The sequence below is a fragment of the Bos mutus genome, chromosome 11 (assembly GCF_027580195.1).
Source record: "Bos mutus isolate GX-2022 chromosome 11, NWIPB_WYAK_1.1, whole genome shotgun sequence".
NCBI lineage: Eukaryota > Metazoa > Chordata > Mammalia > Artiodactyla > Bovidae > Bos > Bos mutus.
Genome location: NC_091627.1, coordinates 278,994 through 305,736, shown reverse-complemented (window position 1 = coordinate 305,736; position 26,743 = coordinate 278,994). Strand labels below are relative to the sequence as shown.

General features: G+C 56.4%; 1 protein-coding gene across 6 annotated transcripts in view; it reads left to right on the top strand.

Moving 5' to 3' along the window:
• Positions 1-26,743, top strand: part of EHMT1 (euchromatic histone lysine methyltransferase 1) — a 109,831-nt gene that overhangs the window by 76,139 nt on the left and 6,949 nt on the right. For all 6 annotated transcript variants that reach the window (XM_070378582.1, XM_070378581.1, XM_070378580.1 and 3 more), the window contains 12 exons: positions 1,908-2,051; positions 2,667-2,893; positions 3,920-4,093; positions 5,121-5,203; positions 6,046-6,152; positions 10,824-10,946; positions 18,227-18,328; positions 19,482-19,586; positions 24,576-24,730; positions 25,393-25,560; positions 25,659-25,803; positions 26,137-26,214. In XM_070378582.1, the coding sequence (XP_070234683.1) occupies positions 1,908-2,051; positions 2,667-2,893; positions 3,920-4,093; positions 5,121-5,203; positions 6,046-6,152; positions 10,824-10,946; positions 18,227-18,328; positions 19,482-19,586; positions 24,576-24,730; positions 25,393-25,560; positions 25,659-25,803; positions 26,137-26,214 (1,611 nt within the window). The remainder of the gene's footprint in view (positions 1-1,907; positions 2,052-2,666; positions 2,894-3,919; positions 4,094-5,120; positions 5,204-6,045; positions 6,153-10,823; positions 10,947-18,226; positions 18,329-19,481; positions 19,587-24,575; positions 24,731-25,392; positions 25,561-25,658; positions 25,804-26,136; positions 26,215-26,743) is intronic.

The window sequence follows — 26,743 nt, the reverse complement described above, 5'->3', positions numbered from 1 at the left end:
AGTGTGCATCTGTGCTGCTCACTGTTCACTTGGCAGCTGATGGTTTCATGAGGACTTGTCATTTCACCTCGTCACGTTACACAGCACAGCCCCAGAGGAAGAGCCTTCTCTTCATTTCCTGGTCGTTGAGGCCGTGGGTTTGTTCTCTGTTTTTTGGAGGTTGACCAGTTCTGCTTCTAAGATATTACGAACTCAAGTGTTTAAACAGATTCAGCAGGTTTTAGTCTTTGTGTTATTGGTATTATTGCAGCTTCCCCGCACCCCTGGGCCTGCAGGGCCCTATTCATCTTGGCCTCAGAGCATCATTTCACAGTGATACTGAAATGCCATTATGAAGACCATTTTTGAAATGATTCTCAGAAAGTGAACTGCCTCTCTTTGCTGCTTCACAGAGCACACAGGAGCGTTTGTATGTTTGCACGAGTGATTTCCATGGTGTTACAGAGTCACTCACAGTCAGGACACCTGGATGGTCTCGGGGTAGGGGTACGAGATGAGTGGGTGGTGGACTGAGACATGCACATCGCAGCAGATCTTTTAAGGAACCCCCTTGTGGAGCCAGAGAAGAATGTCCACACTCGTCTGCTCCGAATGCAGAAGCAGATGTACGACCGGGCTGTCTTATTAAACCAGATGTTAAAGAATTTTGTGAACAATATAAAACAAAACAATGACACATTGCTCATTAAATAGTTTAAAAATAATTTTTATTTAAAATATGATCTTTTTTTTTTTTCATTTAAAGAGTAAAATTCAATGTTTTTTAGTAAGTCAGAGTTGTGCAACTATCACTACAATCAATTTTACAACATTTTCATCACCCCAAAATAACCACATCCCCTTAACATGTTAGCGTCAGGCCCAAATTCTCCCATCCCCCCAGCTCTACTTTCTGCTTTCTCTATAGATTTGCCTATATAAATGGGAACATACATTATGTGGTCTTTAGTGACTGTTTTTTTACTTAGTATGTAAAATATGTTCTTTATGTGATAGGTTTAATTGTTATTTTAAATTAAATTTAAATTCTCTCTTAAATTCTAACATGGTCAGTATGAATGGGTGTACTGTACTTGGGCAAAGCTCTTTGGGCCTTCAGCCGTTGTTAAGAGTGAACAAGAATGCTGAAGGCGGGGACTCTGAGGACACTGCTCTCCATCCTCTGCTCTCTCTCTCTCTCCCTGTCCTGCTCTCTCTCAGCTCAGCTTTGTCCAGGTTTCCTTGTGCCCTGACTGGAGGTTGGGTTTGAGGGCTCCTTGTGGCTGGCCTGTGCTGGCCCCAGGTCCCAAGCTGGACCCGCTGGGGTTGGGCAGCGTCTCCCAGGCTGCCCGCTCTTCTGGGGTACAGGGAGGCCCTTCTGGTGTCTGGCTCCCACCTGTCCCGGGTCCATAGGGTACTGCCCTGTCACTGCCCGCACCCTGGTGTCTCAAGGCCCACCCCACCCACCTGCATCCTGTGGCCTTTGGTTTTAAGTGTCATCTCTGGTTTTGGTTTTGCTGTCTAATTGCTCTGGTTTTTTTGTGGGATTCCATCGAATTCTTAAGCTGCTGTTACTTTCCCAAAAATATTTCTTCTCTTTGAATACCCAGGCCACCTCGGCCTCAGCGGCTGACGCCCTCAGAGCCGGTTCCCTCATCTCCATCCCGTGAACTTTACCGAGGCATCGTCCACGTGCTTGAGGTTGCCTCTCAGCATGCGTCTCTGTCACACGTGTGACAGACACACACAGTCGTGCAGTCAGCACACTCCTGATTTCTGTGCGGGGGTGGGGGGGCATCGACTCTCACTGGACCTATTTCTTCTGGTGGGCTGGTGGATGTGGAGGACCGCACCGCCTGCACCCTTTGCTTTCCTGACCCCCTCCCGTGCTGGGTGTGGCGCGCTGACCCGGTCTCTCCCGATTGCAGCTGGGCAGGTGCACGAACAGCGTGGTGAAGCATGAGCTGATGCGTCCGTCCAGCAAGGCGCCGCTGCTGGTGCTGTGTGAGGACCACCGGGGCCGGATGGTGAAGCACCAGTGCTGCCCCGGCTGCGGCTACTTCTGCACGGCCGTGAGTGCCGCCCGCCTCCCGGGCACGCCCAGCCCCTCCCCACTGCTCCTGGCGCTGCCCGGCAGGACCGCCTGCCCCGTGTTGCCACCTGCAGAGCCCCGGGCCGTCCTCCTCGGTGGCTCAGCCACAGGTGCTCCCAGGCCCTCTCCTGGGCTCACGGGCTCCACGTGGCCCTTCGTGCTCCCAGCCGAGAGCCTCTCTCCTGGGGCTTCTCCGGATGCCACGGCTCTGTGTCCTCCCAGTCCTCCACATCCTTCCATACCTCTGCTGAAAGATGGCCCCGGGTCCCACTTTCTGCCCCAGAGCCCCGCCTGCGGCTGGGGGACTCTGCTGAGGGCTGTTGCCGGCTCTCAGGGCTGTGAGTCTGCTTCCCGGGTGCGTCCTCCGTGGGTCTCCTGTCGACCTGGTCTTATACATGGCTCACCCACTGAGCAGCGTGGCGCAGAGCGAGGCGCGGGGGTGGGGATGCCCTCCGCTTCAAGCAGGGCGCAGGGCCACAGGCCTTCTCTCCTCCCCACGCCGGCTTCCTGCCCCACATGTGCCTGCACCTCGGGTTCACTTGCTTTTCTGCATTTTAGTCCCAGTGAGAATGACTTGTTGCCTTCCCATCTTTAGGGTAATTTTATGGAATGTCAGCCTGAGAGCAGCATTTCTCATCGTTTCCACAAAGCCTGTGCCTCTCGAGTCAATAATGCCAGCTACTGTCCCCACTGTGGGGAGGAGACCTCCAAGGCCAAAGAGGTGACCATTGCAAAGGCAGACACGACGTCCACGGTGACCCTGGCCCCTGGGCAGGAGAAGAGCTGTGCAGCAGAGGGCAGGGCCGACACCACCACGGGCAGGTATGTGCCCCCAGCCGCCAGGGGTCTCCCTGCTGGCGCACGCGCCATGAGCTCTGACCCGTGAGGCTGGGAGGCACGGTGACTTGTGTTTGCTCGCTGCGCTGTGCACGTGTCTCCTCTGCACACTCATTCATCTGTGTGTGGACCTGTGTCACACCGTCCTCCGTGATGTTTGTCCGCGCTCTGTGTTGAAGCACAGTGCTCCCTGAGCCTGCGGTGCCTGTGCGTGCCTGTCCCTGCCTGCGTGCACCTGTGTGTATGTGTATGACGTGGAGCGTCAGCATCAGCTGCTGTATGGTCTGCTGTTACTGTGCTATGTTTAGGACGCCCTAGCTGAATACACAAGAAACAGTCTACAAGAGAAGGATTTGTATTGCAAACATATAGTTTTCTTCCTAAGAGAATTAGGTGGAAATAGCTGAAGAACTCATAGAGCTAATTGGAATTAGTCGTCCAGATGATCAGTTAAGAAAAGGTGTCAGAAGCCTTGTCCTCACCAGCCTGTCCAGCTGGAAGCCAGGGTGAAGGAGAGCCTTCAAAACAGCAGCAAACTCACGACCTACCCTAACCCGTGACTGAAAATCCGCTGAAGGTTAAGAGGCTCAAATTGTAAACATTCAGAACTTAGTATGGGGATGGTGTTGATGCCATCATATTTTTGTGAATTAATTATGTTAGTCTATAAGTTTAATGCTCTTTGAGTCAAAATTCCAAGGTGTTCTTGTATTGGTCAGGCAGTGGACTTGAGATTCAACCTGGAGTGGATTCTAAAGCAAATTTGAACACTGGTCCAGAAGCCTAGGAAAGGCTGCCCTCACTTCTGAGTGCTCCCTGGGACTTGGTCTGCGTCTGGGCACTGCCCTCTGGGCCGGAACAGACAGTGAGCCCGAGGTCGTTTTCCGTCTCGGAGGAGCAGCACAGCTGGGGGGCTGCGGGTCCTGTGTTGTGTATTCATTGGTTTCCGTAAGAGGGGGAGTTTGCATGTCTCTAAAACTCAGAATTCCACTTATTTCCTCCTCCCCGAAGCGCTGCTGGCCCCCTGCTCTCAGAGGAGGACAAGCCGCAGAGCCTGGCCCCCCAGGTGCCGGAGGGCTTCGACCCCACAGGGCCGGCTGGGCTGGGGAAGCCGGCGCCAGGCCTCTCCCAGGGCCCTGGGAAGGAGACCCTGGAGAGCGCACTCATCGCCCTGGATTCCGAGAAGTAAGCCCTTCTTGCAGCCTCCACCCCCCTGTCCTCCTGCACAAGGCCCCCACTGCGTTGCTGGGTGTCCCCGTCCGCCAGCGTCTGTGCGCACCGAGGCCACATGTGCCCTCCATGTGCTCCCCCGGGGCGCGGGTGCTCCCAGGCGTCGCTGAAGCCGCTCTGACGGCTGTTGACACACCTCCTCGTTAGTCTGGAAGCCATGGAAACCAGTCGCAGCTTGTCGTGGCACACCCCCTGATGGCATGGTGAGGGTAGTCCCGGAAGCCGGTGAGGCTTCCCAGACGCTGCCGGCCAGAGCTCTGACCTCAGGACCGGAGGGCCGCCACTGCTCTGACGCTGCTCGTCTGTGAGGGCGGGTCTGGAGCAGGCACCCTCTTGGTCTTGCCTGCACCACCTGGGAGTCTGCAGGAGGGCCTGGCGCCCCTGACCCGTGACCGCACGGGTGACCCGCCGCACAAGTGACCCTGCGTGCAGGTGACCCTGCGCACAGGGTCTTGTGGTCAGGGCTGCAGCCAGGCTGTGTGGCTCCTCCCTGGAGCATCAGGGTCCTGTCTTGTTCTTGGGTAGTTGTGTTGTGGGACATGGTCCCGAGTCCCCACGGCTCTCTTTTGGCCTCCAGCCTGGTCTCTGATCCTGGTCTCACAGTGACTATTGGGTGCCCTGTCCCTTCATTAGGCCCAGACTCTACTTGAGCAGGGTGGGTGTAGCTGGGTGGGATACCCTGCCCCACCACCTCAGGGGTCCCTCTATGCCCCGTGTGGAATGCCGAGGCCTCAGGGACCATTCCCATGTGTAGGTGAAGGAGATGGTCATGTGTTTTTAGTGTTTTTATTGTGAGATGCCTGGTGGATGTGGCATCTTTCACCTTGAAGGCTGGCCATAAGGGCCTCACCCAGACCTCCCCAGCCTGCAGGTGGTGTGTGTGGGTGTGGGTGTGTACATGCACGCGTGCGTGTGTGTGTGTCCGCGTGAACGTGTGTGGTAGGGGAGCTGTGCTTACCGCTGACCCGTGTTCTCTCCACAGACCCAAGAAGCTCCGCTTCCACCCGAAGCAGCTGTACTTCTCGGCGCGGCAAGGGGAGCTGCAGAAGGTGCTGCTCATGTTGGGTAGGTGGGCGAGCACGCCTCTGTTGTCGCAGGGCCCGCCGTGTCCCGCCCTGTCCCATTGCTCTGGTCGGTGCATACAGGCCGCTCCTGGGGTTCAGCCTGTTCGTCACGTTCACGCTCAGTCAAGGCGGTGGGTGTGCTTGCTTGGAATTAGCAGGAATGAGGTGTGTGATGGTTAAGAGGTGCTGTGGAGTCAGTAGGGGCATGGTCAGGAGCCGGGCTCGTGCCGTTTGGACCTGCCTGCGTCTTCTGTGCAGAGAGCAGCCCGGGACACCCGTGCTGTCAGCGGCCTCCTGCCGCTGTGGTTCTGACCCGCCGGGTGCTGAGGAGCAGGCAGCGCTTTGCTTCTGAGCTCACAGCTTAGGCTTGACTTTTGGGCTGGAGAAGGTGGACGCAGAATCTCTTTACTTGATAGGAAGTTAAGAAACAAGTGTAGCAGTTTGTCCTGGGGTAAAAAAGGTTTTATGTTGACCAAGGTGGCAATTTTTATCATTTTTCTGTTAGACCTTGTGCAGTACTGAGGTCGCCTCACTGTTCTGGGGTTAACTCATGATCCGTGTCCATGCCAGGCTGGGAGCTGCGCTCAGTAATTGCCTCCCCTTCGGGCCTGGCCTGGGGGTCCTGCTCCCATGGAGTGTCCATCCTGGGGCCCCTCCAGCCTCATGTTGGGGCAGAGGCCGGCTGGGGGACACGGGAGGGCCAGGGGCCCAGAGTTAGGAGTGCTGCTGGGGCCTTGATTGCAGCCTGCCTGCCGTCCCCCGGGGCCTCCCCACCCTGGACCGGCCCGCCTGGGTGCTGGGGTCGTGCCTGATGAGTGAGTGGCACCTCTTGTTTGTTTGCAGTTGACGGGATCGACCCCAACTTCAAGATGGAGCATCAGAACAAGCGCTCGCCCCTGCACGCCGCGGCGGAGGCTGGCCACGTGGACATCTGCCACATGCTGATCCAGGTCGGCCGTGGGCCGTGGGTGGCAGCGAGGGCCCAGGGCCTAGCCGCTGCTGTCCTGAGGGTTGTGTGCCTCTCGGTGTTTCCCGATTGGTTCTTGTTCACTTTGGGTTTTCATGTTGCCGACTTCCCAGGCTGGGGGTCCAGCCGAGGCATGCACACGTGCCACTCTGCCCACCTCCTGCAATGAGAGCTTATGTCCTGTGGTCCTGTGAATATTCCATGGTTGTATGAGGGGCACCCCCCACCCAGCAGGCACACTGGCCTCTGTGTTATCTGAAAGTGCGTCGCCCACTCTCAGCACTGTCTCTCTGGGAGGTCTCCCCAACCCAGGCCCCTGTGGGACCTCTATTCTTTGGAGGCCACCTTGCAGCTGGTTCTTCAACTCTGGATCCTTCAGGAAATCTCCTTTCGCTCGTGGGTCTAGACTTGCTGCTCAGCCCCCAGCTCAGTCTGGGGGGTTTTCTGTCTGGGCTCTGGGGCCCTCCCTGAGCGCCCACCCTGTGTTTCCCTGGCGCACCTTCTCTCCAGCTCTGCGTCCTTCGAGTCCACCTTCTTAGGCGCTGCTCCACGTGACCCTCAGCTCCTTTTGGGGGCTCACAGGTGCTGCCTCATTTGAATCCCTGGGTCCTCTCTTGCTCCCCTAGAGCTCCTTCTCAGTGGCCTCTGCGTCTCCCTGCAGTTGGACGCTGTGCTCCAGTCTTTCTCATTTCAGGCTTTACCCAGATGCCTGGTGCTGGCTTGTTTGTGTGAAAAGGAAAGGGCTGCAGTGCCGGAGGTGGGCTCTTGGTTGGGCCTGTGGCCTGGCAGTTTTCGTGCTGGGGGCCGCAGGAGGGCTCTGGGCCTGGTAGCACAGTGTGCCTCTGCCGGGGCCTCGGGGCCCCTGTCGCTGCCCGCTGGCCTCCAGGGTGTGGTCTCAGCGGCTCCGTCCTGTCTGCTTGCCCTCACCGGTGCTGCACACACAGGGTAGGGTTGTGTGTCAGGGTGAAGCTTCTGCATCGACGTTTATAGTAGGTTTACGTGTTGGCTTAGATTTCTGACGCCTGAGACCCGCTTGTCAGATCCCTCTCAGCTTTGGCTTGGGCACGACAGAGGCTCGTTTGGACGGACCTGTTTAAATAGCGTGCAGCCGGGTTCTGCTGCCGCCTCTTCTGACTTCCTTCTTCCTTTAGAGGAGGTGGCTCTGCACTCCTTTGAAAAGACGTATTTCCTCCAACCTTTTTGAAAGAAAGAAAAGAAAGTGAATTTGCTCAGTTGTGTCCGACTCTTTGTGATCCCGGGGACTGTAGCCCAACCAGGCTCCTCTGTCCATGGGGATTTTCCAAGCAAGAATACTGGAGTGGGTTGCCATTTGCTTCTCCAAGGGATCTTCCCGACCCAGGGATCAAACCCGGGTCTCCCACACTGCAGGCAGATGCTTTACCGTTTGAACCACCAGGGAAATTCCACCTTTTTGAAAAAATTTATTTATCTTTTTTTTTGGCAGTACTGACTCAATGGATGTGAGTCTGAGTAAGCTCCGGGAGTTGGTGATGGACAGGGAGGCCTGGCGTGCTGCAGTCCACGGGGTCGCAAAGAGTCGGACACGACTGAGCGAGACTGCACTGAGCTGAGCTGGGTTTTCACTGCTGCTCTGGCTTTTCTCTAGTCGCGGTGCTCAGGTGTCTCTGCGGTGGCCTCTTACCGTGGAGCGTGAGCTCTGAGTGTTCGGGCCTCGGTAGTTGGGTGCGTGGGCTCCGCCGTTGCAGCTCCCGGGCTCTCGAGCTCAGGCTCAGCAGTTGCCTCATCCGGGCTTAGTGGCTCCGTGGCGTGCGGAATCTTCCCAGATGAGGGGTGAACCCGTGTCTCCTGCACTGGCAGATGCATTCTCCACCACTCGGCCACCGGGGAAGACCCCACTGTTTCCCTAACATTAGAGTATGTGCACGTGCACACGTTTGTTGTTGTTTAGTTGCTAAGTCGTGTTTCAGTCTTTGTGATCCCATGGTCTGTAACCCACCAGGCCTTTCTGTCCATGAGGTTTCCCAGGCACAAATACTGGAGCGGGTTGCCATTTTCTTCTCCAGGGCATCTTTCTGACCCAGCGTGTAAAGAGTCCTGCATTGGCAGATGGATTCTTTACCGCTGAGCCACCAGGAAAGCCCATGTGATTAATAAAGAAGAGTCTAAAATGTAAGCATCTTGGTTCATTTTAATCGCTCTGGAGGGAACTGGCCTGGGCTACTTCTCCCCTGAAGCACTGTATCCCCTCCTTGAGCAGCTCTGAAGTTGACGTCATCATGACCATGTGTGTGTCTCTATGGGCTCACTGCCCTGCAGGCATCCTCGGCCACACGGCTGAGCTCTGTCCACCTCTAACTCCACACGGTGTGACTTGTTTGCCTTCTTTCGTTCAAACAGCAACAACATAAGGAGTCGTTCAGACCCAGGGGGCCCAGCATGGCCTGGGGGCCACTCGTGACTCACTGTCCATTCCTGGAGGGAGCACAGGCGTTGCGTTCTGTTTCGCAGCCTCTCTGGAGTCATAAACTGTAGCAGAATAAAATGTGACGTGTTGGTTTAGAAAAAACAACACTTCACACGTTGGCGATCTTTACGACTCTGCATGTCTGTCCGAGCCTGGGGGTGTGACGGCTGGGCACCTCTCAGGTGAGGTTCTCAAGCGCGCAGTTGAGTGGTGTCCAGGGCTGTGCACTCCCGAGGCGGGCCGCCCTTCCCCAGAGCCCCGGTGTGCGCGGTGGGCGGGCTCACTCTGCTTCGCCCTGGATCCCACGGTGCTGCTTCTTGGAGGCCCTGCTCTCCTGGGTGCCTGCTTCCTGTGCCCTCCTCCCGGCAGGCCCTGGCCCTGGCCCTGGCCCTGTGCCCTCTCCTGGCCCCAGGCAGCCAGGAATCGCCCTTACTTACCATGTGGTCAGGGTGGGGGCCGCCTGTGAAGAGCGTTTTTGGTCATTCCTGGCCTGACTCGTTTCCATGCCGAGGTCTCCGTAGAAGCAGCTCCAACTAGGCAGCTGCAGCACTGTGGCCATTGAACTAAACGAGGCCCAAGCAGGGGCCGCCTCCCACGCGCTGCCGCGGGCTGGGCCAGTCCCAGCCTCTGGCCGCGCCCGGTTGTCCCCACACCGGCCCCTGTTCTGGCCTCTCCTGCTGGTCCTCCGTCTCTCCTGCACGTCTGTCTGTCCTGGTTCTGTCCCCGTCCGTCCCTCTAGGAGGTTTGATCAGGTCCTCCAGCCTGCTCTGCTCTGATCTGGTGCTGGCTGTGGGCCGATTAGAAAGGTGCCTGTCCTCGCAGCCTCAGGGCCCAGGGAAGGGCAGAGCAGTGGCCGTTGCCCTGACATGTGCCGCCCTGTTCTCTGGGGGCTCACCCTCCGTCCCCCTCCTCCCAAGTCTCAGATGGCTTGGCGTCATCTCCTGGGTGCCCCACCTCTCCCTGGGATGGTCATTCACCTTCCGGCTGGCTTCCCTGCTGTGGTCCAGGGCTGCCCACACGTCCTTGTGCGGGGCTTCCGTTCCGCCGGTTGGGTGGGTCACTGACTAGCTCGGGTTTCAGACAAGCGCATGGAGCACCAGTCCTCGCGGTCCCGGGGTTTTGGCGTTGGGCGGGGGAGATGTTCCTCTGACCCTGACCCTCTGCAGCGTGGCCCCTGCCTCCACTCTTGGCCATCAGCCTGTGCAGCCCTCTCAGACCTGGGCCCTCCCTTTGAGGCTGCCCACCCCCTGAGGGCTCAGGGTGGATGGGGGTCTGGGGGAGTCTTGCCAGGTGCGTGCCCCCAGTCACAGGCACTGCCTGGCCTTCTGCCGGCAGAGGCTCATCCTGCCTGTGCACCCGGGCAGAGTGGCTGGCCCCATGCTGGCATTCTGGGCTCTGTGCTGCCTCCGCCCTGCCTGCCCCTCACCTGTGTGCTCTTCCAGGTTGCTGTGGGGTCCCGACTCCACCTCGCCTTCAGGTGGGCTCGGACCGGTGTCCCTCGCGTTTCCCACCCACTGCCCCCGCTCCGCCTGGAGGCCAGCGGGTCTCTTTCCAGCCCCTGCTGCTCAGCCCCTGGCTTCCGTGGGCCCTTCTTTGTGTGCTTTTTAAGTTTCTCACTAAACTGTTACTCTTATGTTTTAATTGCTAATAATTAAAACAATCTTGCAGGTGTTAGCTCTTTGTGCATTAGTCTACATTAGTTTCTCCCCCAAAACACAGAAAAGGTTCAGCTGCCAAATAGTCACTTTGCTCTGAGTGGACAACTCACCTTGGGCGTCTGCAGTTTTAGGCAGAATTTACCCAAGGCCTCCTGCTCGCTCATTAGTTTTTAAGTACACCCACTACTAGAAAAAAAAATGCTGGAGATGAATTTTTGTTCAGTTAATTTCAGCAAGCATTAGAACAGCCCAGAAAGAGCTCTGAGGTCACTGCAAGCTGGTCCCCTTGCCTCCTGGCCCCGCCTTGCGGAGACCCTCTCCTCACTTCTCTGTCTGCGCTGGGGTCTCACTTTCTTACTTCTGAGGGGTTGTCAGTGATGTTGCTATCTTTACCAAGTTAACTGAAAAGTGAAACGCTCTTCTTGACAGAAAATAGAACCATCACTTTGGAGACGGCAGAGAGACCTCCCGGGGTCTCTGCTGTCTGAGTCCGGGGGCTTTCCTCCCTGGGTGTGGCTGCAGGCTGAGTGTCTGTCCCTCTTCTCACCAGGCGGGCGCCAACATTGACACCTGCTCCGAGGACCAGAGGACCCCGCTGATGGAGGCCGCGGAGAACAACCACTTGGATGCGGTGAAGTACCTTATCAAGGCCGGGGCCCTCGTGGATCCCAAGGTACTCGGCGCACACACCCTGATCCCCGTAGCACTCCTTGTGAGGAGGAGCAGAGCCGCTTCCCTGGGACGCCTTTAGGGATTGGCGGCTACTGGGCACCCACAGGTGTCTAGAAGTAGGCAGTGCAGCCTGCCTGGCGGCGGTTTACTCGTGGGAAGCACTGTGAGTACTGGCTCCACAGAGCCTGACACGGACAAGCACCCACGAGGGTTTGTGTGTGGAGGGTCCGGCTCCACCCTTCATGGTGAGCACCTCCCCTCTTCCGTGTGCTGTTCAGAGCCCTTACTCAAGAAAGTTGTCATCATGCAAAGTGCCAGGCTGGACGAAGCACAGGCTAGAATCAAGATTGCCGGGACAAATATCAACAACCTCAAGTTATGCAGATGATACCACTGTAAGGGCAGAAAGTGAAAAGGAACTAAATAGCCTTTTAATGAGAGTGAAAGCGGAGAGTGAGAAAGCTGGCTTAAAACTCAATGTTAAAAAAACTGAGATCCTGTCACACGGTCCCATCACTGCATGGCAGATAGAAGGAGAAAAGGTGGGAGCAGTGGCAGGTCTCCTCTTGGGCTCCGGAACCACTGTGCTTGGCGACTGCAGCCTTGGGGTTAGAAGAGGGTTGCTTCTTGGAAGGAAAGCTGTAACCTGCTGCTGCTGCTGAGGCGCTTCAGTCCTGTCCGACTCTGTGGGACCTCACAGACGGCAGCCCACCAGGCTCTCCATCGCTCGGATTCTCAGGCAAGAACACTGGAGTGGATTTCCATTTCCTTCTCCAGTGCACGGAAGTGAAAGTGAAGTCGCTCAGTCGTGTCTGACTCATAGTGACCCCATGGACCACAGCCTACCAGGCTCCTCAGTCCATGGGATTTTCCAGGCAAGAGTACTGGAGTGGGTTGCCATTGCCTATAACAAACCTAGACAGTGTATTAAAAGGCAAAGACATCACTTTGCCGACAAAGGCCCATATAGTTAAGGCTATGGTCTTTCCAGTAGTCGTGTATGGATGTGAGAGTTGGACCGTAAAGAGGGCTGAGCGCCAAAGAATTGACGCTTTTGAATTGTGGTGCTGGAGAAGACTCTTGAGAGTCCTTGGACAACAAGGAGATCAAACCAGTTAATCTTAAAGGATATCAATCCTGAATATTCATTGGAAGGACTGATGCTGAAACTCTAATGCTTTGGCAACCTGATGCGAAGAACCAACTCATTGGAAAAGACCCTGATGCTGGGAAAGATTGAAGGCAGGATGAGAAGGGGACAACAGAGGATGAGACGGTTGGATGACATCACTGATTCAATGGACATGAACTTGGACAGACTCCGGGAGATGGTGAGGGGCAGGGCCTGGTGTGCTGCCGTCCATGGGGTCACAAAGAATCAGACGTGACTTGGCAACTGAACAGTGACAACAACTGGAAAACGAGGAAGAGAGGCCTCCATGTTGGAAAGGGGAAGCAAAGTCGTCTGTGCACAGACGACACGCAGAAAGTCATGAAGAGTCCACACGGGGACTTGCCAGCACTGATAAGTACGTTTGAGAATGTTTAATATATCAAGTCAGTACAGACGTGTCAGTTGTATTTCTACGCTTGTGAACAATCCAAGAAGCAAATTAAGAATACAGTTCCATTCGTAGTAGCGTCAAGAAGAAAAAAATACTTTGGAATAAGCTTAACCAAGGAGGTAAAATATTTGTACAGTAAAACAATGCTGAAAGAAATTTAAAAAGGCACTGATAAGTGGAAATTATCCTGTGTTCATCGAGTAGAAGCAGGCAGTACTTTGATCCCTTGTTATCTGCAGGGGCTGGATTCCAGGACCCCCGCAGATCCCAGCCCACCAGTGCTGCAGTGCCCTGACGCGACCGTGCGGCCGTCAGCCCCGTGTTGTGGCTCTGCGTCTGTGGCTGCCGAGTGCTGAGTGTATTGCCGGAAAGTCTTACTGCCCAGAACCACCTACAGGTCAGTGCAGCCCCCGTCAGAGTCCCAGCGCTGTTCTCCACAGAGAAACCTGAACAGTCAAAATAGTCTTGCCGAAGAGCAACCTGGAGGCCTCACACTTGCTGACTTCAAAACTTAGGACAGAGCTGCAGTAATCCAAAGAGTGTGGTACCTGCCTGGAGACGGACGCATGAAGCAGCAGATGGAGAGCCGTGCAGAGGCAGACGTGTGGGCTGGCGCCGAGAGAGCCTGAAGTGCACCCTGCAGACACGATCGGATGACTTCTGTTACGGGCCCAGACCAGCCAGTGGCAGGAAAGTGCTGGGAAGAGTGCACTCCACACACAGGAGAGTGAGTCTGGGCCCCTTCCTTACTGTGTATTCACAAGTTAACCCAAGGGGATCGAAGGCCTGCATCCAGGAGCTAAGACTGTAAGCACCTGACAGGAAGCAGGGAGATCTGTGTGACACGGGACTTGCAGTGGCTTCTTGGACACGACACCAAAAGCACAGACCATAAGAAGAAAGTAGGTAACTTAAACTTTATCAGAATTAAAACTTTGGTCCATTAAAGGAGAATGAAGAAACCACCCGCCAGGAGAGGGAAATATTCATCAGTACTGTATCTGCTGGGCCTCACTCTCCAAATCATACAGACATGTCCTGCTGCTAGACTGTAGCCCAGCTCAGAAGTGGGCGGAGTTTGAGCAGACATTTCTGCAGAGAAGATACTTATATTGAATGGCCAGTTGGCACATAAAAAGATGCTCAACATCATTAGTCATTGGGGAAATGCATTCAAAGCTGTAGCAAGACCCCAGAGGACCACTGCTGTCTACGATCAGAAAACAAGCGCCAGCAGAGGTGTGCGCAGGTCGGGGTTCCCATACGGTATTGGTGGGGACAGTCTGGTGGTTCCTCAAAAATCAAGTATTTAGTTTTAACTGTATGAGCCAGTGATTCCAGTCCAGGGTGTGTACCCAAGGGGACAGGAAGCAAGGACACAGACAGCTGTGCACACACCTGCTTCTCTGCGTTGCAGGCGTGTTACCTTACAGCTCCCAGAGGGGCAGCAGCCCAGGCTCCAGCGGCGCGTGGTGGGTAAGCCAGACGTGACCCACCCCTGAGGCGGAGTGTTGTTCCGTCTTCAAAAGGGAAGGAGCGTCCAGCACACGCTGCGACACGGGTGAACTTGGGAACGCGACACTGAGAGGAGGGAGTGACGCCAGAGGACGGGCACTGTGTGACTCCACTCCCCTGAGGAACCTGACGCAGGACGGATAGCATGGGACTCCACTCCCCTGTGGAATTCCACTTCCCAGAGGGAGCTGACGCAGGACCAATAGTGTGTGACTCCACTCCCCAGAGGGAGCTGACCAGGCAGGTTTAGAGATGAGGCCCCCTGGTGTGCGGGCAGGCACAGGCTGAGTGGTGCCGCCCGAGCTCCTGCTGGGCTGCTGGGAGGTCCTGAGAACAGAGTGGTGACGGTTGTGTGGCTCGGAGTGGCTCGAAAATGGTTAGAATGGCAAGTTTTAGGTCAGGTACACACACACAGTAACAATAAAAGTGTTAAATCTTAGAGCGTTGCACATTAATACACATTTTTTTCCCCTGAAAAAGTCATCACACAGTTCATACTGATTTATGAACTCCTTTTTCCCATCAAATTCTGTTTTTCTATGTAAATGTTATTCTATAACATTATTTCAAGTGGCTGTGTTATATGTCATGATATAATTTGTATCATTTTTGCCAGATTCACTAGTTTAGTATGTGGATGATCAATTTTTATTATACACAGTACTTCAGCAGGCATTTCATAGCTAAGTCTTTCACATGTTTGTTTTAAGACAGATTTTTCTGGACAGGGATTTTGGGGATCAAGATATATAATGATTTTTTAAGGCTTTTGATCCCTCTTTTTTAAATGCATCTGGAAGTTTGTGAGCGCTCATTTCCCTGCACTCTTACCAACACCAACCATTACAGTTAAAAAAACACAATTCGATTGCAAAAATGGGTTTTTTTTTTTACTATTTTAATTTGCTTCTGTCAAAGAAATAGTTTTTTGTATATAGTTATTTACATATGCAGAGTACACCATGTGAAATGCTGAGCTGGATGAATCACAAGCTGGAATCAAGATTACTGGGAAAAATATCAATAACTTCAGATATGCAGATGATACCACGGTAAGGGCTGAAAGTGAAGAGGAACTAAAGAGCCTTTTGATGAAGGTGAAAGAGGAGAGTGAAAGATGTGGCTTGAAACTCAACATTCAAAAAACTAAGATCATGGCATCCAGTTGTATCGCTTCATGGCAAATAGAAGGGGACAAAGTGGAAGCAGGGGCAGGTTTTATTTTCTTGGGCTCCAGAATCACTGTGGAGGGTGACTGCAGTCATGAGGTTAAACGACACCTGCTCCTTGGAAGGAAAGCTACGACAAACCTGGAGAACATAGTAAAAAGCAGAGACATCCCTTTGCCAGCAAGGGTCTGAATAGTCAAAGCTATGGTTTTTCCAGTAGTCATGTACAGATGTGAGAGTTGAACCAAAAAGAAGGCTGAGTGCTGAAGAATTGATGCTTTCAAACTCTGGTGTTGGAGAAGACTCTTGGGAGTCCTTGGACAGCAAGGAGATGCAACCAGTCAGTCCTAAAGGAAATCAACTCTGAATATTCATTGGAAGGACTGATGTTGAAGCTGAAGCCCCAATACTTTGGCCACCTGATGTGAAGAGCTGACCCGTTAGAAAAGACCCTGATGCTAGAAAAGATGGAGGGCAAGAGGAGAAGGGGACAACAGAGGACGAGATGGTTGGATGGCACCACCCAACCGATGGAGATGAGCTTGAGCTCCGGGAGATGGTGGAGGACAGGGAAGCCTGGGGTGCTCTAGTTTATGGGGCCGCAGAGTCGGGCACGACTCCACAGCTAAACAGCAGCAGCTCAGTTGCGTGAGCCGTGGAGGTGTTTTCAGGGCAGCGTCTGGTCCTTTGCGTTGGTGGGCTTTGCGGTCTGGCACCGGTAGCTGCTCTGTAAACACCTGCAGGTGAGAGTCCCCATCAGGGCGGGCGCGTGAGTTCTGCCCAGTGCTTGGCCAGGGGGCAGTTTCATGGCCCTGTCACGGGAGCCAGTGCCTAAGCAAAGCACTGCTGCAGAGGCAGGTCAGGGTTGAGGGCTTTGTAGGAGTAGCTGTACCAGCAGAACAAGTGGTTGGCGCAGGTCTGGAGTGGGCAGGTCACCGGTGAGCCTAGCTGCACTCTGGGTGCCATGGAAAGAAGGGCTGAATCCAAGACCAGTCACAGAAGACACTCTGTCTGAGAAAGACTGTAGGATAACACTGAGCTGTCTGTGTGGTTAGAGTCCCAGAGAGGAGGGAGACCCAGTGGAAGAAAATATATTGAAGGAAAAGTGGTCATAAATTTTCCACATTTGATGAAAAATAACCTCCAGGTTCAAGAATCTCAGCAAGCCCCAAGCTGGACAGATGCACAGGCTGCTGCGCCAGAACACATCATGTTAGACTGCAGGGAGCCTCGTGCGCCCAGGAGGAGCAGCCTGTCCTGGTGTAGCACCTGCAGGTGAGCAGTGCTGTGCTCGCCAGCTCCCCATCTGAAGCCGCAGGGCCAGGAGGCCGTGGAGTGGTTTTCTTACTGTGCTGAAAGGGGAAAAACTCCAAAAACACGTCCGCCCAGAATGCTACAGCCAGTAAAAGTGTCCTTCTGAAGCAATTGTGAAATAAAACATTTTCAGGTGTACAAAAACTGATGGAACGTAATAGCGGATTTATAGTAAAGCCAGGAGGAAAATCTCATCCTTGGAAATAATGGAAATACCAGAAATGGTGAATTAGAAGAACTTGTTTTCTGTAAATTTATTAAAAGGTGAAGCCTGTTTAAAGGAAGAAGAATATTGTGAGATGGAGTTTACACAGATGGGGATGTCGACACGACAGCAGGAGCTGGGGGACAGCGGAGGGGCGTGAGCATGGCCCTCGCGGTCAGTCCTGGGAGGGGTCAGTGCTGCTCTGAGCTGTGGACAGTCGAAAGTCGTGATCTTGCACAATACTGGGGAGTAACTTAAAAGAGGCATAGCTTTAAGGACAAATTTTTTAAAGGTAGTAGAGGAAGTAAAATGGAATCTTAGAAAGTACTTTTGTAACTAGAAAGCAGGAAAAGAGGAGTGAAAACAGGTGGGGCCACAGCAAGATGGTTGTCTGACCCTGACCACGTCGTAGTTGCGTCCAGCGTCGGAGGATGAAGGCCTGCAGCCCGAGGAGACGTTTGAGCCGGTGAACAGATGAGAGCGAGTCCTGCCTCCACAGAGAGCACACACTGACACACACGGAGAGCACATGCGAACACACGGAGAGCACGTGTGAACACAGAACCCATGAACACACCCTGACACAGCACAGTGACCATGTAGGCCACACACTAACATGGAGAGCACATGTGAACACACGGAGAGCACACAGTAATACAGAACCCATGAACACATGGAGAGCACACCCTAACAGCACAGTGACCATGTAGGCCACACGCTAATGTGGAGAGCACATGTGAACACGTGGAGAGCACACGCACCAGGCGGGAGCGAGCAGGGTGAGGGCGCGGCAGGCGTGTGGTGAACGGGAGTCAGGCGTGGCAGGCGAGGGCGCAGAGCACTCAGAGGCCAAGAGGGGATGTTGCCTTTGTTTCTAGTGTTGGGAACGGTTTCTTCAGCAGGACACAAAAAAGTACAGAAGAGACTGACACTGCTGAGAACGTTAGAATTCAGGATCTCCAGGCCTTCCCTGGAGGTGCGGTGGTTAAGATTCGACCTGCCAGTGCAGGGGTGCAGGTCCAGCCCCTGGTCAGGGAGCTGAGATCCCACATACCTCATAACCACGAGACGGTAACACAGAGGCAGTGTTGCAGTGAATTCAATAAGGACTTTTAAAAATGGTCCATAGCAAAAAATGAAAAAGAGATTTCCACATTTCTGTGGGACAGAAGATGCAGAGAGGTGGGAGGGACTGCAGTGTGGAGGGCCTCCTGCAGGTGGAGGGCGGCCATGTGTAGTGAGAGCCTCGGGTGGCTCCCACCTGCGAGTGTAGATCAGGCCGGTGCTCCCCCCGGTCTGCCTTAACTCGGGGGGTGGGGTGGGGGGGTGGGCGGTGGCTCTGGTGCTGGGTGTTCCGTGGCTGAGGTAGATTTAGGTTCTTGGGAGGTGGAGACAAAGGCCAGCCAGCAGCCGCGCCGGCTGACGTGCTCTGAGCTCAGTCGCCGTGGGGCGTCAGGCAGGGCGAACTCAGCGCCCTGGGGCTCCTGGGACCTCAGCGGCTCTCGTGTTACAGGACGCAGAGGGCTCGACCTGTTTGCACCTGGCTGCCAAGAAAGGCCACTACGACGTGGTTCAGTACTTGCTCTCAAACGGACAGATGGACGTCAACTGTCAGGTGCGCACCCCGTCCGCTCGTGATGCCGCCCCGGGACCCAAGGCGAGGCCTCGAGGTGGTCCTGGCCCCGCCTGTCCTCTGGGGCCACCTCTGCAGGGCCTGGAGACCTGGCCGCTTCTCCCCAGCCCCGTCCGCCTCCTGGCCTGCTCCCCGGCCGCCTAGAGGCCCGTCTTCAGGCAGTGCTGCTCGAGCGGGGCCCAGCCTCCGTGGGCCGAGCTGCCCTGTGGCTTCTCGCCTTCCCTCCCAGCGCTGGCTGTTGTTGGACGTTCTGTCTCTTCCCGTGTGTTTGCTTTGCGTCTGTCTGTCTGTCCAGCTGCTCTCAGGACCTTGGGGTGTCCTGCAGTGCTCAGCACAGAGCAGGTCCCGTGTATGTCTCCTGACCTGTGAGGGGCTGGGGGAGAAGGCGAGGGTGCAGGGAAGGGTCCTCCCAGCTCTCAGGGGCGTCTTCCCACCCCTGGGACCCTGCCCGTGGGCGCGGCTCCCCGAAGTGCGGCTTGTGCCCCTGCAGGCCCCGTTCCCTGGCTCAGGTCCGTCTCCCGCCCGGCAGGCTGGGCTGTGCTGCCCTGCCGTGTCCCCAGTCCCGCCGCAGGCCTGTGGGCACCGTCTCACTTCAGTCGTGGAGGCCGAGTGCGTCCACAGGAAGACGTGGCAACTGGAGCAGGCGGCAAGTTGTGTTGGCAGGAACTCAGCCTCTGGCCACCAGAGGAGGAATTGGCCACTTGGTCCTTGTTGGCTCAGAGCCGCTCCTGGTTTAAATAAACCCCCAGGACCACCGAGTGGGGTGGGGGCAGGGTAGAGGGGCAGCGGGCTGGGCAGGACCGTGGCCTCGCTGGTGGGCAGGGTCAGCTGGGTGGGCTTCTGCCCCCTGCGTTCCTCACGGCCTCCTCGGTCCCTGATCTGGTGTCTGTAGTTCATGCCTCATGCGTGGTCTGTCCTGGGACCACCAGGTGGGCAGGTGTGTGGCCTGCCTGCACTCACCAGGGTCCCCGGGCAGTGCTGTGAATCTCGGTTTCCTTTAGCAGGACGGGGCCTCGGGTTGGGGCCCCCACTCCTGCCCCCTCCCCGGGGCCCCTTCTCAGGTCCTGAGTGGTGGCTCTGTGTCTCCTCACACATCCAGGGGCTGTGACAGGTTTTCCTTTTTCTTTGAAACTAGGATGATGGTGGCTGGACGCCCATGATCTGGGCCACTGAGTACAAGCACGTGGACCTCGTGAAGCTGTTGCTCTCCAAGGGGTCTGACATCAACATCCGGGACAACGTGAGTCTCCCCGGCAGAGGCCCTGGAGGAGGGGCGGACGCAGGGTGGCTGCAGGCACTTCGTGGAGGCCTCGTTCTAGCGCCTGCCCTGACCTCTTCCCATCCAGTCGCCAGCGTGTGCTGACCCAGCGCGGCCTCCTGTGTCGGTCAGGAGTTAGGTGTGACCCAAGCGGCATAGGCCCTGAGACCCGCCCTGGGTGGAGCCGTGTTTCCAGAGGTGTAGAGACACTGACTCCTGTGTGTGTGGTGGGGATGGCGGGCCAAGGCATGCCACCCCTGGGCCGAGGTGCTGAGGCACCGGCCTCTCTGGAAATAGCCTTGGGCTGTGTGTTGGTGGGGCAGTTTGCTTGCGGGCAGCACCGGGCACTTGTGATGAAGTTGAAGGGGAGTCTGATCTCCGGAAGGCTTCGGGGGTCCTAGGAGCAGTGGGTGGTGGGGCTGGCAGAGCTGGGGGGCTGTTCTGGCATGAACCTGTGTGCTGCCTCCCAGGCGAGGGACAGGGTTCCCGGGACACGGACGGGCTGTACTCCTGGAGCTGTGTCCACCTTTGCAGAGTTACCAGAGCCGTAAGTAGGAAGCTGGCCACAAGCTCATGGCTTTAATGATGGATTAAGGCAGGAAGGCTCACCCACTTCTCTGCTCAGAGCCCCGAGTGGACCATGTGAAGACAGGATGGGAGCGGTGGCTGCTTTGCAAGAAGACCCTCCCCACAGAGACTGGGAGCAGTAACCCCCACCAAGGGCAGTGCTGGCTGGGGGTGTCTGCCAGCTCCACAGAGCTGGGCCCCAGGACCAGAGATACGCCTTTAACTGGAAATACCCACACAGACAAAATATACACAGACATAACCAGTGCTCTTAACCAGACATACCAGATACCTGAGAACCAGCCGTCTTTAGCAGACTTAACTGGTTCTTCTTAACCAGACGTGAAAGTGAAAGTGAAGACGCTCAGTCGTGTCCGACTCTTTGCGACCCCATGGCCTGCGGCCTTCCAGGCTCCTCTGTCTGGGATACATAACCAGCCCCCAAACCGGACACAGCCAGGCTTCTGCCTTCTGTTCCCGAGTGGGCCTCTCAGCCTTGCTCCTTGCAGTCCCGCCCGGGTGCCGGCCTGGCTGCCTCTCTGGCTGAATGGAGCTGCCTGCTCGTCCGTCCTGCGTATGGGCCGCAGCCAGGCTCCTGGTGGGGCTGCGGCCTCTCTCGGACGCTGCCAGCCCTGCAGGGGGAGTGTTTCCTGGTGGGTGACTGTGACTGCTCCACGCTCTCCTCAACATGCTGGGTCTTTCTCTTCGTTTCAGGTCTTTTGATCATTTTTTACTGGATTGTTTGTCTTACTCTCAAGTTTGGAGAGTTTCTGTATGTTCTAGGTGGAAGTCCTTTGTCAGATAGTACGTTCTGTCCCTCTCAGTTCAGTTTATCAGTCATTTTCTCTGTGTGCTGAGTTGCTTCAGTTGTGTTGACTCTCTGCGACCCTGTGGACCATAGCCCACCAGGCTCCTCTGTCCGTGTGATTTCCCAGGCAAAGATCTTGGAGTGGGTTGCCATTTCCTTCTCCGGGGGATCTTTCCTTGCCGGGAATGGAACCTACGTCTCTTATGTCGCCTGCGTTGGCGGGTGGGTTCTTTATCACATGTGAAATCCCTGCCCCACCCAGACACTCTGTAGGTTGGGTGTTAACGCTAGTGCAGGGTAGGAGGTGGGGTTGGGCTCTCTTCTTGGCTTGCGGGGGTCTCACTGTTGCGGCAGTGTGCGTAGGAAGCGGCCTTTCCTCCTCGATGGGCTCTGCCCTGTGGCCGCGCTGGGCCCCCCGGGCCTGGGCCCTGTCCGAGCTCTGGGCCGCGCCCTCCTGACGAACGTCGCTTCAGGGCCTGTGAGGAGAACCTCCCAGGAGCCGCTTCCGTTTCTCCCTCCCCAGCTTCCTGCTGTTCCTCTCATGTACTTTACTAAATTTTGTTTAGGCAGCGGTGGGCTCTGGGAGAGGCTGTGGCGATGAGCCTGGTGTGCAGCTCCCGGAGTCTCCTCTCCCTCAGGCCCGTGTGTCCACTGCCATTTCCTTCTGTGTGTCTGAGGTCCGTCAGCATTTCCCGCCATGCTGGGTGGCTGGTGGTGAAGTCTCAGCTTCTTAATGCCTGCAGAGTCCTTTCCCTCGCTTTTGAAAGGTGTTCTGGGTGAAGAGTTGTCAATGGCGGTTGGTCTCAGCGCTTCCCTGAGTCCTGGCTCCACTTGTCTCCAGCGGGAAGGCCTTGCTGGCGGCTGTTCTTGGTTTCTCCGTGTGTCATGTGCCTCTCTACTCTCGGGTTTTTTAAGGTTGTCTCTTTGTTACCGGGATTTGGTGATCTTACTACAAGGTGCCTGGTGGTGTGTGCATGCAAGTGTGCATTCAGGGTTCATGGACCCCCCTGGGTCTGTTGTAGGGGGCTTTACCAACCTGGAAGCTTCCCGCTCACTTCTTTCAGAGCTGCCTCTGCCCCACCCCCCTTGGGGAGGGTCTGGTTCCGTGTGTTTGAGAATCTGTCGCAGTGCTCACTGAAGCGCTTCTCATTTGCTGTGATTATTTTTCACCCTGGACGTGTGCCTCGCTGGTCTTGGGCTGTGTCGAGCTCACTGGCCTCCTCCACTGTGCTGTGCGTCGGTTCTGCCCAGCGTGCTCTCCCCTCGCGCACTGTGGCCGAAGCTTGGAACCCTCTGCAGGGCCTTCTCGGTACTTCCTGAGGCGTGTCTCCTGAACGCAGTTGTCCAGCTTCTCTGAGCTTGCTGGTCTGCCCCGTGTGCCGTTTCTGGCTTTGGGTAGTTAGTTGGCTTTGCTGCTCATGGGTCTGGTTTCCCGAGCCTTTGCCCGTATGGTAAGCTGAGACCCGACGCAGGACGTATGAGCTCACCCTGCTGGGAATCTGTCTTTAGCCGCGTTCCCAGTGCAGCGGTGTTACTGGGAATGGCCCGATCACGTGGGGCCTTGCTTTCTAAGTTTGTCAGGTGGTCCGAGCAGGTCTCAGCTGAGGCTGGTCATCCCTACCCTGTGGGGCCAGCACTGAGCCTTGTGCACCGGTATGTCCTTCTGGAGGCCCGGGCTTGGAATGTGCAGCCCTCCAGAGGCCTCTCAGCCCACGGCTGGCCCTCACCCCCAGCTGCCTTGGCCTGGGGCCGCCTGATCTGGAGCTGAGACGGACGGTGAGCCAGTGGCCACTTCGCTCCCCGCTCTGGGTGCAGCCCTTCACTGCCTGATGTCCAGCTCCTGAAAACTGTTCAGCCGCATTTCCACCGAGGTGTGGGTGGGGGTAAACCTGTTGTGGCCCCTCTTGCCCCTCGTTCACTAAACACCCACCAGACGTGTGGACCTGTCGTAAGGTAGCAGGGCCCGGGCACCTTCTCTGACCACAGGCCTCGGAGCTGGGACAGGCTCAGTTCTGCTGATAAGGTCGTGGGCGCTATAGGCCCCTGGGCGGCTCCGATTCACTGAGGAGCCCACAGGTGTGCGGCGGGTAGACCCTGGGGCTGGGGCCTCTGAGAGCGACGTGGGGAGAGGAACCTGGGACAGACAGTGGGTCGGCGCTTCGCTTCCTCTGTGGACTCAGCGAGGCGGGCAGGCCCGGCCTCAGCTCCTGCTCCACTGCTGTCCTCTTGAGGCGGCTGAGCCGGAGGCCTAGGGCGCCCAAGCTGTGGGGTGGGCGCTGGGGGGCACGGCCCGGCCTCCAGGACGTGCTGCGCCCTCCGCCCACACAGCAGAGAGCGGAGGCCACAGCCCTGAGGCCAGTGGCCAGAAAGGGCAGCGGGAGCATCGCTGGGCGAGTCTGCAAGGGAGGCGGGGCCGGGGCGCAGCCGGGGCCAGGGCGCCCTGCTCTGGGAGCCTGCTCGGGCCTCTGTGGCCGGCTCTCTGTGCCTGGGCCCATGTGCGGCAGGTCGGATGTTCTGTGGTTCTCATTTAGACGTTGTCTTGACTTTTAGGTTTGCTCCTCATTGTTACCCTATGTTGTTTTTTATTTACCTTTCCTTTTCACATTTGTGTTTTTTTTAAGATTGTAGTCTTCTAACAGACTCAACATGGTAGATTATATCACATGTATAATCTATATGTGATAAATTGTGTATTTTACATATGGCACAGGTACTTCAAAATTTTTCTTTGCCTCATTTGGAGTTTTTTTTTTTTTCAGTTGTTTTTATTTATTTATTTTTCTTTTTTTTAAAATTTAATTTAACTTTATTTTTAAACTTTACATAATTGTATTAGTTTTGCCAAATATCAAAATGAATCCGCCACAGGTATACATGTATTTCCCAACCTGAACCCTCCTCCCTCCTCCCTCCCCTACCATCCCTCTGGGTCGTCCCAGTGCACTAGCCCCAAGCATCCAGTATCGTGCATTGAACCTGGACTGGCATCTCGTTTCTTACATGATATTTTACATGTTTCAATGTCATTCTCCCAAATCTTCCCACCCTCTCCCTCTCCCACAGAGTCCATAAGACTGTTCTATACATCAGTGTCTCTTTTGCTGTCTCGTACACTGGGTTATTGTTACCATCTTTCTAAATTCCATATATATGTGTTAGTATACTGTATTTATGTTTTTCCTTCTGGCTTACTTCACTCTGTATAATAGGCTCCAGTTTCATCCACCTCATTAGAACTGATTCAAATGTATTCTTTTTAATGGCTGAGTAATACTCCATCGTGTAGAGTTTTTAGTCTTTTGTGAAATAAAGTTTTAATTAGTCAGATTTGCCTTTTTCAAATCTTATACAAGCATCACTCTATTCTACAGTCATAACTAACTGTGTTTCAAAAGGAACGTAATTTCAAAAAGCAGGTAAATTGGCCCTCGATGGCATGTCGTGCAGGGTGTAGCCCAATTCAGGAGGATGTTTTCTGTTTTAACCTACTCTGCACTATATCGACGTACGTTTTAATAAAAACAAGACAGAATGGCAGGAAGCCTTTGTTGGGTGGCCGCAGGGCCCTGGGGCTCACCCCCGTGTCCCCCGCTCAGGAGGAAAACATCTGCCTGCACTGGGCGGCCTTCTCAGGCTGTGTGGACATCGCCGAGATCCTGCTGGCCGCCAGGTGCGACCTGCACGCGGTGAACATCCACGGGGACTCGCCCCTGCACATCGCGGCCCGGGAGGACCGCTACGCCTGTGTCGTGTGAGTGGCTCCGGGGCGCTGGGGACTTCCTGCGGCGGACGGGCCTCTCCCGTCAGGCCTGTGGTCAGTGTAGCTTGGGAGGATTGCGGTGAAAATCCGCCGTCCTGGTGGCTCCCAGCTCGGGGCCACGGGAGCGGCACCCTCACGAGGGCACACGGGCTACTGGGAGCCCCACTTGCCAGAGCCTTTGCTCTGCTCCAGGCGGAAGCTCAGGGCCGTGCAGCCCCGTCCTCCCTGCACGGGGGCCTGGGATGAGGGGTGCCCCTGCTGCGGGGCCTGCGCCCTCTCGGATGGGGTCCCTGGGGGCGCCGAGCTCTGGCGCCATGTCGGCCCCTCCCTGGGTCAGGCCACGGCATCGCCTGCCACGTGCTGACTGAGCTTGTGGCCAAGAGGCGTCGCTGTCCTTTGATCCCGAGGGCCCTTGAACGGAAGAGCTGAGCAAAGTTGAGAGCTGTCCCTAGTTTCCGTGCTCGTCCTGCGAAGGACCGTGCTCGTGGGGAGGCGGCTGCGTCTGCATGGTGGCTGGAGGCGTCCGTCTGCGGGCTGTGCTGTCTTGAAGTGCACGGCGGGTCCTGTTTTCACGGGTGGGCGTGCTGCGTGCGTCTCGTCCTTGAGTCTGGGACAGAAGGGCTGAGTGTCCTGTGCACTTGCTGTCCGTGCAGCCTCTTCCTGTCCCGGGACTCGGATGTCACTCTGAAGAACAAGGAGGGGGAGACTCCCCTGCAGTGCGCCAGCCTCAACTCACAGGTGTGGAGCGCCCTGCAGGTGAGCCAGGCGCTGCGGGACGCGGCCCCTGACAGGCCCACCCCGGTGGAGAAGACGGTGAGCAGGTGAGGAGCGAGAAGCGGCTGGGACCAGCCCGGGCGAGCGGCACTGGCGCGGGAGGGAGCTGGGCTTGCCCAGAGCTGACGTGCGCCCCCTGCGGCAGGGACATTGCTCGGGGCTACGAGCGGATTCCCATCCCCTGCGTCAATGGTGTGGACGGCGAGCCGTGCCCCAGCAACTACAAGTACGTGTCTCAGAACTGTGTGACGTCCCCCATGAACATCGATAGGAACATCACCCACCTGCAGGTCAGCAGGGGGCCCTGGTCTGGGCAGTTGCTGGGTGGTGGGAGGGGTTGCTGGGTGGCAGGAGGCTCGGGCCCAGGCTCGGGCTGCCATTGGCTCTGCTGGCTCGGCTGTGGCCACTCCCCCCAGCGTCGGCCCCGCTTCCCTGCGCTCTTGGGCCCGTGTGCCCAGGCCCCCAGCCCTCCCCCTCTCCTGCAAGCCCCATGTGGGGGCCCTGGTGTCCTCTCCACCTCCCTTGGGGGAGGCTGCAGGCCCTGGGTCCTGAGGACGGTCCCTGGGGCTGGGAACAGCGTGGGGCTGCGGGATGGGGCTCTGTCTGACACACTCTCCCCACAGTACTGCGTGTGCATCGACGACTGCTCCTCCAGCAACTGCATGTGTGGCCAGCTCAGCATGCGCTGCTGGTACGACAAGGTGAGTCCGCAGGCTGGGGACGGGGGTTCAGAGGGTGCCGACCGGAAGCCAGGGCCGGGGGCAGGGTGGAGCCTGTGTCCTGGCGGGGCAGGGGGTGGTGCGGCTGGGGCCAGGGCGGCATCCCCAGCCTGGCTGGAGGCAGCTGTGGGGCTGGGAGGGCGCTGCTGAGGCAGGAACCCCCCGACTTTGGTTTGGGGGCAGGAGTGGGGTGTCCTGGGTGGGGAGGGCACATAGGCCCCACATGGAGGCTGCTGGCACAGGGTCGTCATTAGGGAAGACCTCTCAGAATGGTCTCTGAAGTTGCCAGGGCCCCAGACTCTGCCTGGTGTAGCCCAGCAGCTCATGGCATGCTGGCTCCCTCCAGAATGGGGATTTGCAGAGGGGCAGGAGGTGTGGGCTGGCGGTCCTGGCAGGAGGCCACAGGGCAGGCTGCACGGGCCTCGGGAGGCTGAGAGGGTGCCGGGAAGGTGGGCAGGGGTGCCAGGCAGGGACCAGGAGAACCAGCCACGTGGACTCCTGGCCAGAGGCT